Below are 12,338 nucleotides of genomic sequence, written 5' to 3' on the forward strand. Positions count from 1 at the left end.
ATCTTTCAACATGTAATTCATTAGTATGAATTTGTTTTTGAAGAAAGTTACAAAAATAAAAATTATAATTTGAAATGCATTAATTTTGTAAGTAAAATAAAGGATATTATTGTAACATTTCACAACTTAGATGAAAATTAATATGTAGTAGCAAAAAAGTGAAAGTTAAAAAAAGTAAAATGAACGAAAAAACAACTAAATAAAATCTTCCAACATGCAATTTATTAGTATGAATTTTTTTAAAGAAAGTTATATAAAAAAATATATATTATTTGAAATGCCAAAAATTTATAAGTAAATAGAGGGTATTATTGTAAATTTAACAAAAATTCACAAAATTTCTATATATTTTGCAAAAAATGAAAAAAAAAAAAAAAGTTTGAGAAATAGAATAAAAATTAGGATATGTACAATTTCATCCAATTTTAGTTTGAATCAAAACGTTATTTTTTTAATTATTTGTTTGATTAAGTATTTTTAGGGTGGGTAAGATTTGACTTTTACTTAAACCTAAATTCTAGTACAGGCTAAAACCAAATCCGTAAACTGTTATTGCATTTTGGGTTAACTTTAGTTACACCCCCTGTGGTTTGTCCAATCTTCAAAGAATTTCCCCACGTTTACAAAAATTCAGTCAGGCTCCCTATTTTTTCTGACACACATCAGTCTCCCCCCTCAGTCAACGGTCAAAGCTGTTCAGAGATAGTTTTTGTTGACCTCAACAAAAAAAATAGATTAAATGCCCTGATTGCCTTCCAAGCTCATGTTTGGCTATAGACTTGATTACAATCTATATATTAGATAAGAAATAAACGGTGTCGTTTGAGTCTTCTTCCCCATCGATAAAAACTTAACACCTCTGTTAATGACCAGCCTGTTCCACCATAAGATACCTTACGTAGACGTTTTATATACAAATCCAAAAGAAAATGAATCAGAAAAAACACATAACGGAGCACCCACAACAGTAGCAGCAGCAGAGGTCGAGCGATGATTTTTATCGCCAACAAGCTCCTCACCAGCCGCATCTCATTGGCAGCAAGATATTCAAGATCGCCATTCAGTACCACCGACTCGCACTTCTCTTGAACCCTAATAGGAATAAGCTCGCCTTCGCCGACAAAGCCTTCAAGCTCGTCTCTGATGCCAGGTTGTTGAACCGATTCTCGGCGACGAGGAGTGTGTTGACGACGGCGAGGATCCGGTCGGCATATTCGAGGCCTGGGTCGTCCTCGCTGGCTCGGATCGAGAATTTCTTGCTGCTGATGAGGTTGCGAAAATAGAGAATTTCTGAGTTTCATAACCTCCATCCCATCGTTTCTTCAAATCCGACCCACATCAATTCAATCTAACTGATCAATTCAACCATTCTCATCAATATATAATTGAAATAATCTAATAAAATCATCAATTCAACCATATGTATCCATCAAGCTCACGGATATGATCGAGAGCATACTCAGTCTGGTACTCATTAGTTGGTATTGGGTGTCTGAATTCAACGAAGATTGGGAAAAACTCGCCGGTGACTGTTGTAGCTTCGTCCACTTCAATTTGTACCCTCAACGATCTTGGTATCAGAAGTTGTACATCTGACTGGACTGTAGCCTACTAAAATTGAAGTTCGTCGAAACTAAAGCTCACGGTTGGGTCGATGTATCTCTGTTTTCTTCCTAGTCTCTCAAGCTCTATGCTCATATCAGTAGGTCATTGAAACTTTGACATTGAGTCGCTGAGACTCTAAACTGAACTGCAAAGCAATGAGTCTAATTTTGTAACCTGACTTTGCTATTGAGATATAAGGGATGATAGAATATTAGCTGACTGTTTGGTTCAACATATAAAACTAATCTTGGTAGGAGTTATAAAATATGTTGTTTGGTCAAGTGTATATAGGAAAACGATAAAAGGTTAAGTGTACAAATTTTCAAATTTTTTTTTTAAAAATTAATCATATTGTCAAGACTCTAAAATATAAAACTAATCTTGGTAGGAGTTATGAAATTCAAAGTAATTATCATTATATTGTCAAGACTCTAAAATATGTTGTTTGGTCAAGTGTACAAATTTTCAAAGTTTTTTTAAAAAAATTGTTTAGAGATATATTAGAGAAAAAAGTTTTTTAAATATATATATATATATATATATATAAGGTAATGTGCAAATAACACGCCATACTATCTTTCACTTTTGTATCTAATCTAAATAAAATAATTTGTTTTCAAAGTCTAACTTTCTAAGATATATCGTGTGTGTGTGTGTGTGTGTGTGTGAAGATCATATTCTTGGTGATAGCTTTAGTGCCCAGAGGAGCAATTACCTGCCGAGAAGGTCCTGCAGCACCTGCTACTGTAGCATAACTCTCCTTTGAGTATTTCAGCATATAAACTTCTACAAAGGTGGGGAAGACTGCTCCCAGCGTACAATGTGTGTAGGGGGAAAGCCTAGTGGAACGGTTACACCAGACTTATATAGGTCCATTCCATGAAGTAAAAATTAATGAAAATTTTTATTGTGTTATGTTATTAGGACTTCAATGTAATAAAAATATTGTGTATAGAATTTTGAATGTTAGTTTTGTCTTAATGAAAATTTTACTTAACTTGGTTATCTTGTTTTTTCTTCCAAATCTTGTCAAATTTGGAGGATTCTGTTTGAGGGACTATCCTTCCAAATCCTTTCAACCAAACACACTATACACTATCTTTTCCTTTTTTTTCTTTCCAAAATCACTCTAGGGTCAGTTTGGTGCAATGGAAAAGGGAGGAAAGGGAAGGGCAGGTGATGGAGGGTGATTAAAAATTTGTATTTGGCTTAAATGGTTGGAAGGAAAGGAAAGGTTTTGGAGGGTTAACACAAGGCCTGAACAGTAAATTTCTTAACCTCCCAAAAATGGGAGGAAATGGAAGGAAAAGGGAACGAGAGGCTTGGTATGTGATTTCTGATGCCAAATTTGTCCTTGATTACACGTGAATTTAGTTTGCTAAACAAGAATTACAAACCTTGATTAGTTGATTTAGAAAAAATAAAAATAAAACAAAACCCATACGTACAAGTTAGCAGTTGCAGAGAGATAAAGGGGGGCAAGCTTGAGAGTTGAGAGAAAGAGGGCAGCGGCTGAAGCTTGCGAATGACGAACCCAAATTATAACAGCGGGCGATGGAAACTGAAAGATCGATATGGGTTTTGATTTTTTGAACAATCTGAAATGATGTCGATATGGGTTTTGAACTTTTGATTATTGCAGACAAATATATAAACTAAAATTTATGAGTTTTGAACTTCTGATTCTTGTAATAGTTTGCAGTTGTAGAGAGAACAAGTTCAGAGTTGAGAACAAGAATAGAGATGGAGGCTGAAATGATTTGCCCTAAAAAATTTTTCCTTTTCTGGTGGCCGATCCATAGGCCGTTATATAAGAGACAATATATATATATATATATATATATATATATATATATATTTAAATTTATCTTTTAAAATATAAAAGGGTATAATAATAAATTTATTAAAATAATTCTCTTTCCTTTCATTTACTTTCTTTTCTCAAACATGATTATTATCATTTACTTTCTTTTCCATTCATTAATACGATAGGGGATTAAAATTACCCTTCCCTTCCATTCCCTTTCCTTCATGACTAATGTTATTCTCTCTCTTCAAACCCACCGTACCAAACATAACCTAAATCCCTCCATCCAAACAAAGCGTTAAGTTATTATTCTGTACTTTGCTAGGGTTTTCAGAACTGGTTGTCAAAGTTTGTTCCTTTTTCATTTATCCTCTTATGTAACGTTGTTTCTTTTATGCACTCCCTGCAAAGAGAAGCAGTTTACGAATCAATGGTTGATTTTTCATGTATAACAACAACCCTTTTTACCCATTCTTATTTGAGCGAATAAGTTATTATTTCGTGACTGGTACGACGCCTTCTTATCCTCCATCTATTTTTATTTTTTTCTTTATCGTTAAACTTCTTACATTACGGTGGTGAATTTTAAGTTATTATGTACCGTACTGGGCTAGGGTTTGTGCGTGTGCGTGTACATATAGATATTTTATCCTTTGTTTGTGTGACTCTCTTTTTCTATCATGGCTCTCATTTGAAACAAAATGTTGATACTGTATTCAACTGGCAATGGTGGTGAGGTGGCCGGTGGCAGAAGATACAGAGAGGGGGAGTGTGTGTGTGATGAGGGAAGGTGAGGGTGTTGATGTTGTTGGGGAATTAATTGGGGTAATTTCGTCCTTATACAATTATGATGTTTTGGATGAGAGGGCGTTAAAATTTTTGGGATAGCAATGCCATTTTACACAGTTTTTGGGGGTGTTTGTGAAAGTTAATTTCAAAATTTCTATCCAGATTTGGCCAAGCCTCAGGCATAACTCCTCTTTTTTCTAGCTTTTAATTGGATAATAATATTAAACATATATGCAATAAACAATGCCATGCTTAGATTTGAGATTTGGTGTTTAATTTATTGAGTTGTGCAAATCTGGAAATTTTATTCCAATAATTGTCGTTTGGGCTTAGAAGATACAAATTCCAAAATTGATTTTGTTACTAAACAAAAAGATTTCCATTCAGTTGCTGGGTTTAGAAAATCTGGAATTCTTTTTTTATATTTCTACCTTTCTATTTCTGCAGCTCACCAAATTTGGGACAGCATCTCCGCCCTGTATTCCGCTCATTAAAGTCTGACTACACCCCCTCACACTAATCTCCTCTCAGGCCTCCCTACTTTTTACCCGATCGCCGTGTTATCTACTTCGCCAGCAGCAAAGATAGTCAGGTTGTCTCTAAGAGTCTAAATACTTGCTATATTTCTTTCTTTGGATACATATTATATATATACATATATATATATATAGATCGATTTCATAAACATATTTATATGTAGATATAAATTTCATACATACTTATGTATGTATGTATTTGTGTGTGGGAAGATAAAATTTTCAAAATAAAAAAACAAATAGGTTTTAAAGTGGCTTCAAAAAGATGAATAGTCATCAATTTTGAAACTAAATTGATCTTTAGTTGTCACTTTGTCAAAAAGTTTAATAATTCGAAAGGTTAGGGTTTTGATCTAGAGATGACACGATATTACATTCATGGACAACATCCCGTCGATGCCGGTGGGGAAAGCCTCATCATACATGTAACTACCTTTATCCTATCTAGACACAATAATTTTCGCTTTTGGCTCCTTCGGATCACACACTTCCCGGGGGTCACCTATCTTGGTATTATTCCAGGTTAAGCATGCTTAACTCTGGAGTTCTAGTGAGTTCACGGTCATCACAGCTTTAAAACGCGTTGTATCATAAAAAAATGTTGAATTTACCTATAACACTTGTCCCATCTATACCTAAACGATGTGGGATCATGCACCTGCACACGCTCACACACACCCGCCCACAATGGGTGACCCCCTTGGAAGTTTCTGGTTCGGGAGAGTCAAAAGCGGACAATATTGTGTCTGGCTAGGGTGAGGGTTGTTACAAATGTTATCAGAGTCTGATTTAGTCGGAAGTGTAGCCAATGAGGACGTTGGCCCCCCAAAAGGGGGTTGATTGTGGCAACCTTGTGGGCTGGTGTGCAGATGGCGCCAGTGTGGTATAGGTGCATAATCCCACATCGTCTGGGTATAGATGGGGCAAGTGTTATATGTAGATTTAACACTGTTCTATGACACAATGCGTTTTAAAGCCGTAATGGTTGTGAACCCACTAGAACTCCAGAGTGAAGCGTACTAAACTGGAGTAGTACTAGGATGGGTGACCCCTCGGAAAGTTTCTGGTCCAGGAGAGCCAAAAGCGGACAATATTGTATCTGGCTAGAGTGAGGGTTGTTACAGTATATCCCTCCCAAAATTCACACTTTGGTCCTTCGTCTTCCTCGTGCCAATCCTCTCTGGCGTTAGCAACCGACTTCTCCGGTTGGAGTATCCAGAAAACACATCCTCAAACACGCCGGCGTTAAATGAGTTTGACATGCGGTGAGAGAGTGCTTCACTGAGGAGTTGACCTGTTGTGTTGTACCACCAATTATAAGTTGTTTGTATGCCTTCTAGATGTGTGAGTCAGTGAATCCACACCTATTCACCGGTGATTGTTTAATTAATTAATTTTGACAATATAAATTGTGAAGGAGGATTTGGTGTTGTAAACAAATTATAGGAATTTGAGTGCAGAACCTAGGGAGAAGCATGGGAGGGAGAGTGCAAAAGAGGTATGTGTGAAATTTAGATTCAATGGTCACTTAAGTGGAACATAATTTTAGGATTGACAACTATTTGGCCTTCTATAACTTCAAGGTCGGTTTAAAGCTATTATCTTTAATTTTGGTCAAAAAAATCTAATTTATCTTGTATATATGCATACAAACAGAAGTTTTTGTGATAAGAGTTTCGTCTTTTTGTGCTTCCCTAACTTGTTCTCAGTATAACAGTTCAGTATGAGTTCCCGCATGGTAAAATTCAGGATCTGCATCTGTTATGCAACTCATCTTCCAGAGTGCACTGAAAACTCCCAAATGCATGCTTACACTACAGGTTTTATTAAAAGTCAACAACTATATATGTTCCAATTCTATGCATATTTATCAACTTATTAGGGTGTAAATTAATTATTTATATACTGTTAACATTCAGTTGCAGTTGGGAAGCATAGAGTGAAGAAAACTCGAACCAGCTCGCTTAACATGAGAAGCTCGCTTTGGTATTCCGTCTTATTTTTCACATTAGACGTGTCAGAGGTTGATCAAGAAGGGGTCATGGTTTCTATCAAGTTATACCGGAAGGATGCCAATTCCAAAAATGACGAGTACATTGGTGGAGTGTACAAATCTTTAAATCAGTTTTGGAATGAGAGGGTGATGAATGACCTCACATGGTGTGATTTACCCTTGAAAAAGGATTTGGGTGAATTTATTGGATGGATACATTTTGCTTACGGGTTTATTGAAGATCCCTGGTGGAACAAATTGAGTAAGAAAAAGATTTCCTGTACGCCGATTTTCTGTGGCTTAAACTCTAAGGTATAATATTTGTCTCTTTCACAAATTTCCTTTTAAACTAAGTTGTGTGAATTTGCTTGTGTGTGAAAGAGAGTTGCATGAATCAGATGAAGGTTCTGAATGACATGGGTGAGAGAACTGAAAACAGTTTGAAATTCATTTATTGGCAGCTTTTGGAAACTGTTATATGATAACAATTTTTATTTATTTTTTTATTTTTTTTTATTTTTTTTTTTTATTTTTTTTTTCCAGTTACCTGAAAAATGTTTCTCAAAATATTTTGTGATAACTAAACTAAAACATGCTTTGGATTGTGCTTCATGAGCTGCTTGACTGTCCCCGTTATTGAATGCTTCCGATCACATTTTCAGTAACAATTTAAGGTAGAAATGCATGATTTTCAATATACTCAACTTGGAAAAAATTGGAAATCCACTGTATTCCTCCTACGTGGTTTTATTTCTGTTTTCTGAAATGAAAACTCGTGATTTTAAACATTTCTTTTTAGTTGGCCATTTTTTTTTCCAAATGACTCTTTATATTAAAATGCTATATAAATTGAGAATAAGGCCATTCAAATTCCAGACAAGCTTTAAGTTAGAAGTAAATTTCTTCAGTTTTTCTTTTATGATTGGTGTGGTCATTTTTCTATCTTATCGCAAACAGTTTTCTCATGGAAGCAAAAAGATCATTGGTTTCTCTTACAAAGCTAATGAATGTGCTTCGATAGAGCCCAACTTTACAAGCTGTGTAGAAGGAGCCTTGGGCATTCGGGACTGGTTGGAATCACAAGGTCACCAGTACATTGTCATCGACGGCAAAGATGGATCTGATTGTGGTAAGTGCATAGACAAAATTACTCTATATAATGTATGTACTTTTGTGCATGTGAACCTGAATAACACGTTAGCAGGGAACAAGTAACATCAAATAACTGAGATGAAGACGAAAAGCTATTTTTTCTAATTTTTATTAATTGAAATTTTTGAAAAGGAATATGGTTAAAATAGTGTGTTGCGAAGTTATTGCTTCTTGGTTATAGAGAATAACAAAATCTTCTGTTTTAATGATTCCTTGTTGCAGAACTTGAAAAGCATATTCCTGATCTCCACGTGCTGATAACTACCCCTTTCCATCCGACCTATGCAACGGCTGAAAGGATCAAGAAGGCCAAAAAATTGCAACTGGTGCTCACAGCTGGAATTGGTTCTGATCTTGTTGATTTGAAGGCAGCAGCTGCTGCTTGTTTAACAGTTGTAGACGTCACTGGAAACAATGTAGTCTCTGTTGCAGATGATGAGCTCATGAGAATCCTCATACTTGTCAAGAATCTTTTGCCTCGATACCATCAAGTTTTCAGCAGGGAGAGGAATGTTACAGCTATTGCTCATAGAGCTTATCATCTTGAAGGAAAGACGGTGGGAATTGTTGGCGCTGGACGTATTAGCAGGCTTTTACTTCAACGTTTGGAGCCTTTCAACTGTAACCTCCTATATCATGATTGGGTCAAGATGGACTCAGAATTGGAGAATCAAACAGGGGCAAAGTTCGAGGAGGATCTTGACTCAATGATTGCCCATTGTGACATAATTGTCATCAATACACCTCTCATGGAGAAAACAAAGTAAGTCTTTCCTCTCACACCCAAGCCGCCTTCAACTAGAGTTCTTTTTAATTTTGAAATTAGTAAATGGGAAACTAACATGCATATGGACGATAAATTTAGATGAAGTTATGACATGTTTCAAACGTAGGGCAATATAAATCTCAATTGTTCTTGTTAACATCTAATAAATGTTGGGAATTCAATCCAACCTCTTGAATTGGCCAAAATTGTTGCAATGTTTTGAATGGGTGACCTGCCTTCAGCGCAAGCAGTTTATGATTATCTTAATTGGAAGCCCATCAAGCATGTGTTTAGTTCTTTTTGGGCATTTGTGAATTTATATCCTCGGTTGCTACTATTTAATGAGATCAAAATTTTGAGTTCTGAACTACAACTTAAAACAACATTTATAGTTGCCTATGTTATTATTTTTAAAATTTTTATTTTTTATAAATACTTAAATATTACATTTTTCTGTTTGTTTTATTCCTAAACGGTATTGCCAAGTGACGTATCAAGGCAGCTCACTGGTGACTGCTTCACCACTGCTAGTTTGGAACTTAAAATGCTTGGATTCTTTTCTTCACTTTAAGATGTATAATGTCCATCAGTCCATATGTACTTGTGAGGTGAATAACAATTCCGAGACCTAATCCACATTATATGATATGTTAATGCTTCTTTCAATCTATTATGTGGTTCAAAATAATGTTGGTCTTTTGCTTTCATTTTTTAACACTATTGGCGACATGTTTATACTCTAATCAAAACTAATTACAGAGGGATGTTTGACAAAGATAGGATTGCTAAGCTGAAGAAGGGAGTTCTAATTGTTAACAATGCTTGGGGAGCAATCACAGATGCACAAGCAGTTGTTGATGCTTATTCTAGCGGACAAATTGCAGGTAATTTCAACATTGTGAATTTTATGGATATGGATGTTATCTATCTTTATGGAATACAAGTTGAGATATTCAATTTGTGAGTAGAGGGACTGCAATAGTAGTAATCAACTACTGCTTTCCTTTTAATTCTGAATTGGTAGGTTACAGTGGGTATGTTTGGTACCCACACCCATCTCGGCATTGGAAATGCATGCCAATCCAAGCTATGACCCCTCATATTTCTGGCACGACCATTGATGCGCAGGTATTCAAGCTTTTAATTTTCCTTTGTTATTGTATTACAGTATTGTTTCTTCTTTTGTTCTGTTTCTGGTTTGTAACTCCAATAAAAATATTGAAATGACGCTAGTTGCAATATGCGGCTGGAGTGAAGGATATGCTAAAGAGGTACTTAAAGGGTGAAGATTTTCCTCCACAAAATTACATTGTCAAGGAGGGTCAACTAGTAAGCTACTGAAGATGATGCTAGTAATGCTCGTAAGTGGATCTCTCGAATCGTCTTCATTTTACCTCCATGCAATTATAATTGTGGAGGACCTGGAATGGAAAATTTGTAAATTTCACATTCATTCTCTTGCCCTTTTTGTTTTCTCGGTAAGTAAATGGATATTTGGGAATTGGGAGTCGTGAAATTTAGATATACAAATTGGCAATGGTTAGAAGAATAATGTATAAAGAAATATGGAACCGTGCGCGCGCACACACATAATCAACATGAGAAAATAAATTGACATTTATAAAATGCCCTGAAGTTGTAAATACAAAACTTGTCGTTATTCCTGTTGGCTTCCGTCATCAAAAACAAAAACTAGACGGCGAGACAGCTAAATTAAGAGCTTCACCAAATGAGACAGCCTCTGAAAAAGATTTACAGGGAGGAATGCAAATTTACAGATTTAAATGGATCCATTCAAACAAATTTAAGGATTTAATCACTAAACTCGTCAATGGATGGAGCAAAGAATGAGCTGTTTGCCGGACCGAATAGCAGCTCCAGGAAGAATGCATATTGACTTCCCTTTGCTTCCAATTTTATCCAAATCCCGCATCCGGACCAGAAAAATACTTATAAATCAAAATTAAATAGAATTAGTTGTTGACAGTCTTATAGATGGTTCCGACAAGCGTGTCATGATGACAGACTAGAGCCTAAAATTAAGAAGAGAAATATGTATTCAAAACACTCCAATGTATGGAACATCCTATCACTCTAGTATGTCTTTGTAAATGACGCAGACACGAAAATGCCCCTTTAAGATTCCGTCGCTAAATTGGGTGTTGCCATGTCCTAGAGTTACTGCACAACTCTAGACAATTGAAATCATAGAATTCTCCAGAAATAAGCATTTCATTAGACGCCTTAGTGGGCTGAAATTTCTCCCTATTTAAAGTAGGTGACAAAGAAAAATCCACCTGTAGCATGCTGTATTGAAGCAAGTATAGAAAAGACGTCCTATACTCTCCTCGAAGGTCTTAATTCCCTGTAGCCTCTCCTATACTCTTCTGGAATTATCCCTTGTACGAATATAACCCCCTTCTTGCTATATCATGCCATAACGTACTCTCTAGTCTCTCCATCTCTCATGGCTTCTTCTACTGTTGCTGCTACTACCGAGGTCGCCCAGAACGGGTCATCCAAGGTCCTAGAATCTCATCATATTAATAGTTTTTACCATATTATTCGGGAATTTTTTGCTCAGTTGAATTTCTTTGATTTCCCTACCTTTTTCACTATGTTTTCAGCAACTTATTCCAAAATTTCAATTGATTCCTGCTGGATCCTCAATTTGTCAAGGTGAATTATACAGAGACAAAATTAAGTAAATGTATTATCACGTCTTACTTGTACGGGTTTCTCAAAGTAATAGCCGAGACAGATTTTCTGGTAGATTACAGGACTCTCTGTGTCCATTTGAACAACCAGACGAGGTTCTTCCAATCCCAAATTCTTCCCTTCTTCATATCTCTCGATGAAAGAGAAATAATAGCGAGGGCTATCTGGTCTCTGCCTTTCTCAATTCACCTACAGCAACTCTTGGCAACTTCCACAGTTGGAAATAAGTACATGGTAGTTCCCATCCAATAATGAAATCCCATAACTAAACTATATGTGTGCCCGCCCGCGCACACATATTTTTTTGATAAGTGTGCCTCGTCAATTAATATGTAGGAATAATTTCACTGACTGACATCTTTCGTAATTTAGCCAAATATCAATCTAAAAATAACTATAAGTCCATTTTCACTTTTTTGTTACTGTCACCGTTAAAAACATGAAAAAGATATGTTTGTCCCTAATTTTTTTACCACATTTATTCTAAAACATTAGATAATAGAAATGACTTATATACCCCTACACAGTATTTCTCTCTCCTCTATCTCTGAAGGACGACTCTTCCCTAAAATTCTCTTTCCCTTTCAGAAAGATGAAGTAGTGCCGAAGCCATAATTGGCCGTTCGACATCAACGTCAACGACTGTGACGATTCTGGGCAAATTGCGGCGAAGAAGATTTTTGGGGCTAAAGCGAAATTGAGAGATGAGGTATGTAGAAATCTGATGAGCTAAGGATACGATGGTGTTAGGTAGGAATTGATTTGTGTCGTTAAGGACGTCTAGAGCAAGCGATTTGATGGAATCATCAGATCAGAGCCTTATGCGCTCGAAGGTAACAACCTTCTCTAAATTTCCGGTGATTTCTTCTTGTTGGTGGTTAATGGTTATGAATTTGTTGCTGATACGGAACATGAAAAGTGCTTTACCCTCCATAACTCCATTCTTACGGAGCTTCTCATTCCATCTGAATA

General features: G+C 36.0%; 1 protein-coding gene across 1 annotated transcript; it reads left to right on the forward strand.

Moving 5' to 3' along the window:
- Positions 1-4,722: 4,722 nt before the first annotated feature.
- On the forward strand, positions 4,723-10,233 carry LOC132286389 (formate dehydrogenase, mitochondrial-like). Its single transcript, XM_059788723.1, has 8 exons — positions 4,723-4,793; positions 6,455-6,557; positions 6,657-7,042; positions 7,688-7,859; positions 8,105-8,645; positions 9,408-9,532; positions 9,673-9,776; positions 9,882-10,233. Exons 2-8 carry the CDS (start codon positions 6,461-6,463, stop codon positions 9,987-9,989), a joined length of 1,533 nt encoding a protein of 510 aa, XP_059644706.1. The 5' UTR covers positions 4,723-4,793; positions 6,455-6,460; the 3' UTR covers positions 9,990-10,233.
- Positions 10,234-12,338: the final 2,105 nt, after the last annotated feature.

Source organism: Cornus florida, unplaced genomic scaffold (assembly GCF_030987335.1).
Source record: "Cornus florida cultivar Cherokee Brave unplaced genomic scaffold, ASM3098733v1 CherokeeBrave_3.0.0_Hap2_Chr11, whole genome shotgun sequence".
In the NCBI taxonomy this organism is placed as follows: Eukaryota; Viridiplantae; Streptophyta; class Magnoliopsida; order Cornales; family Cornaceae; genus Cornus; species Cornus florida.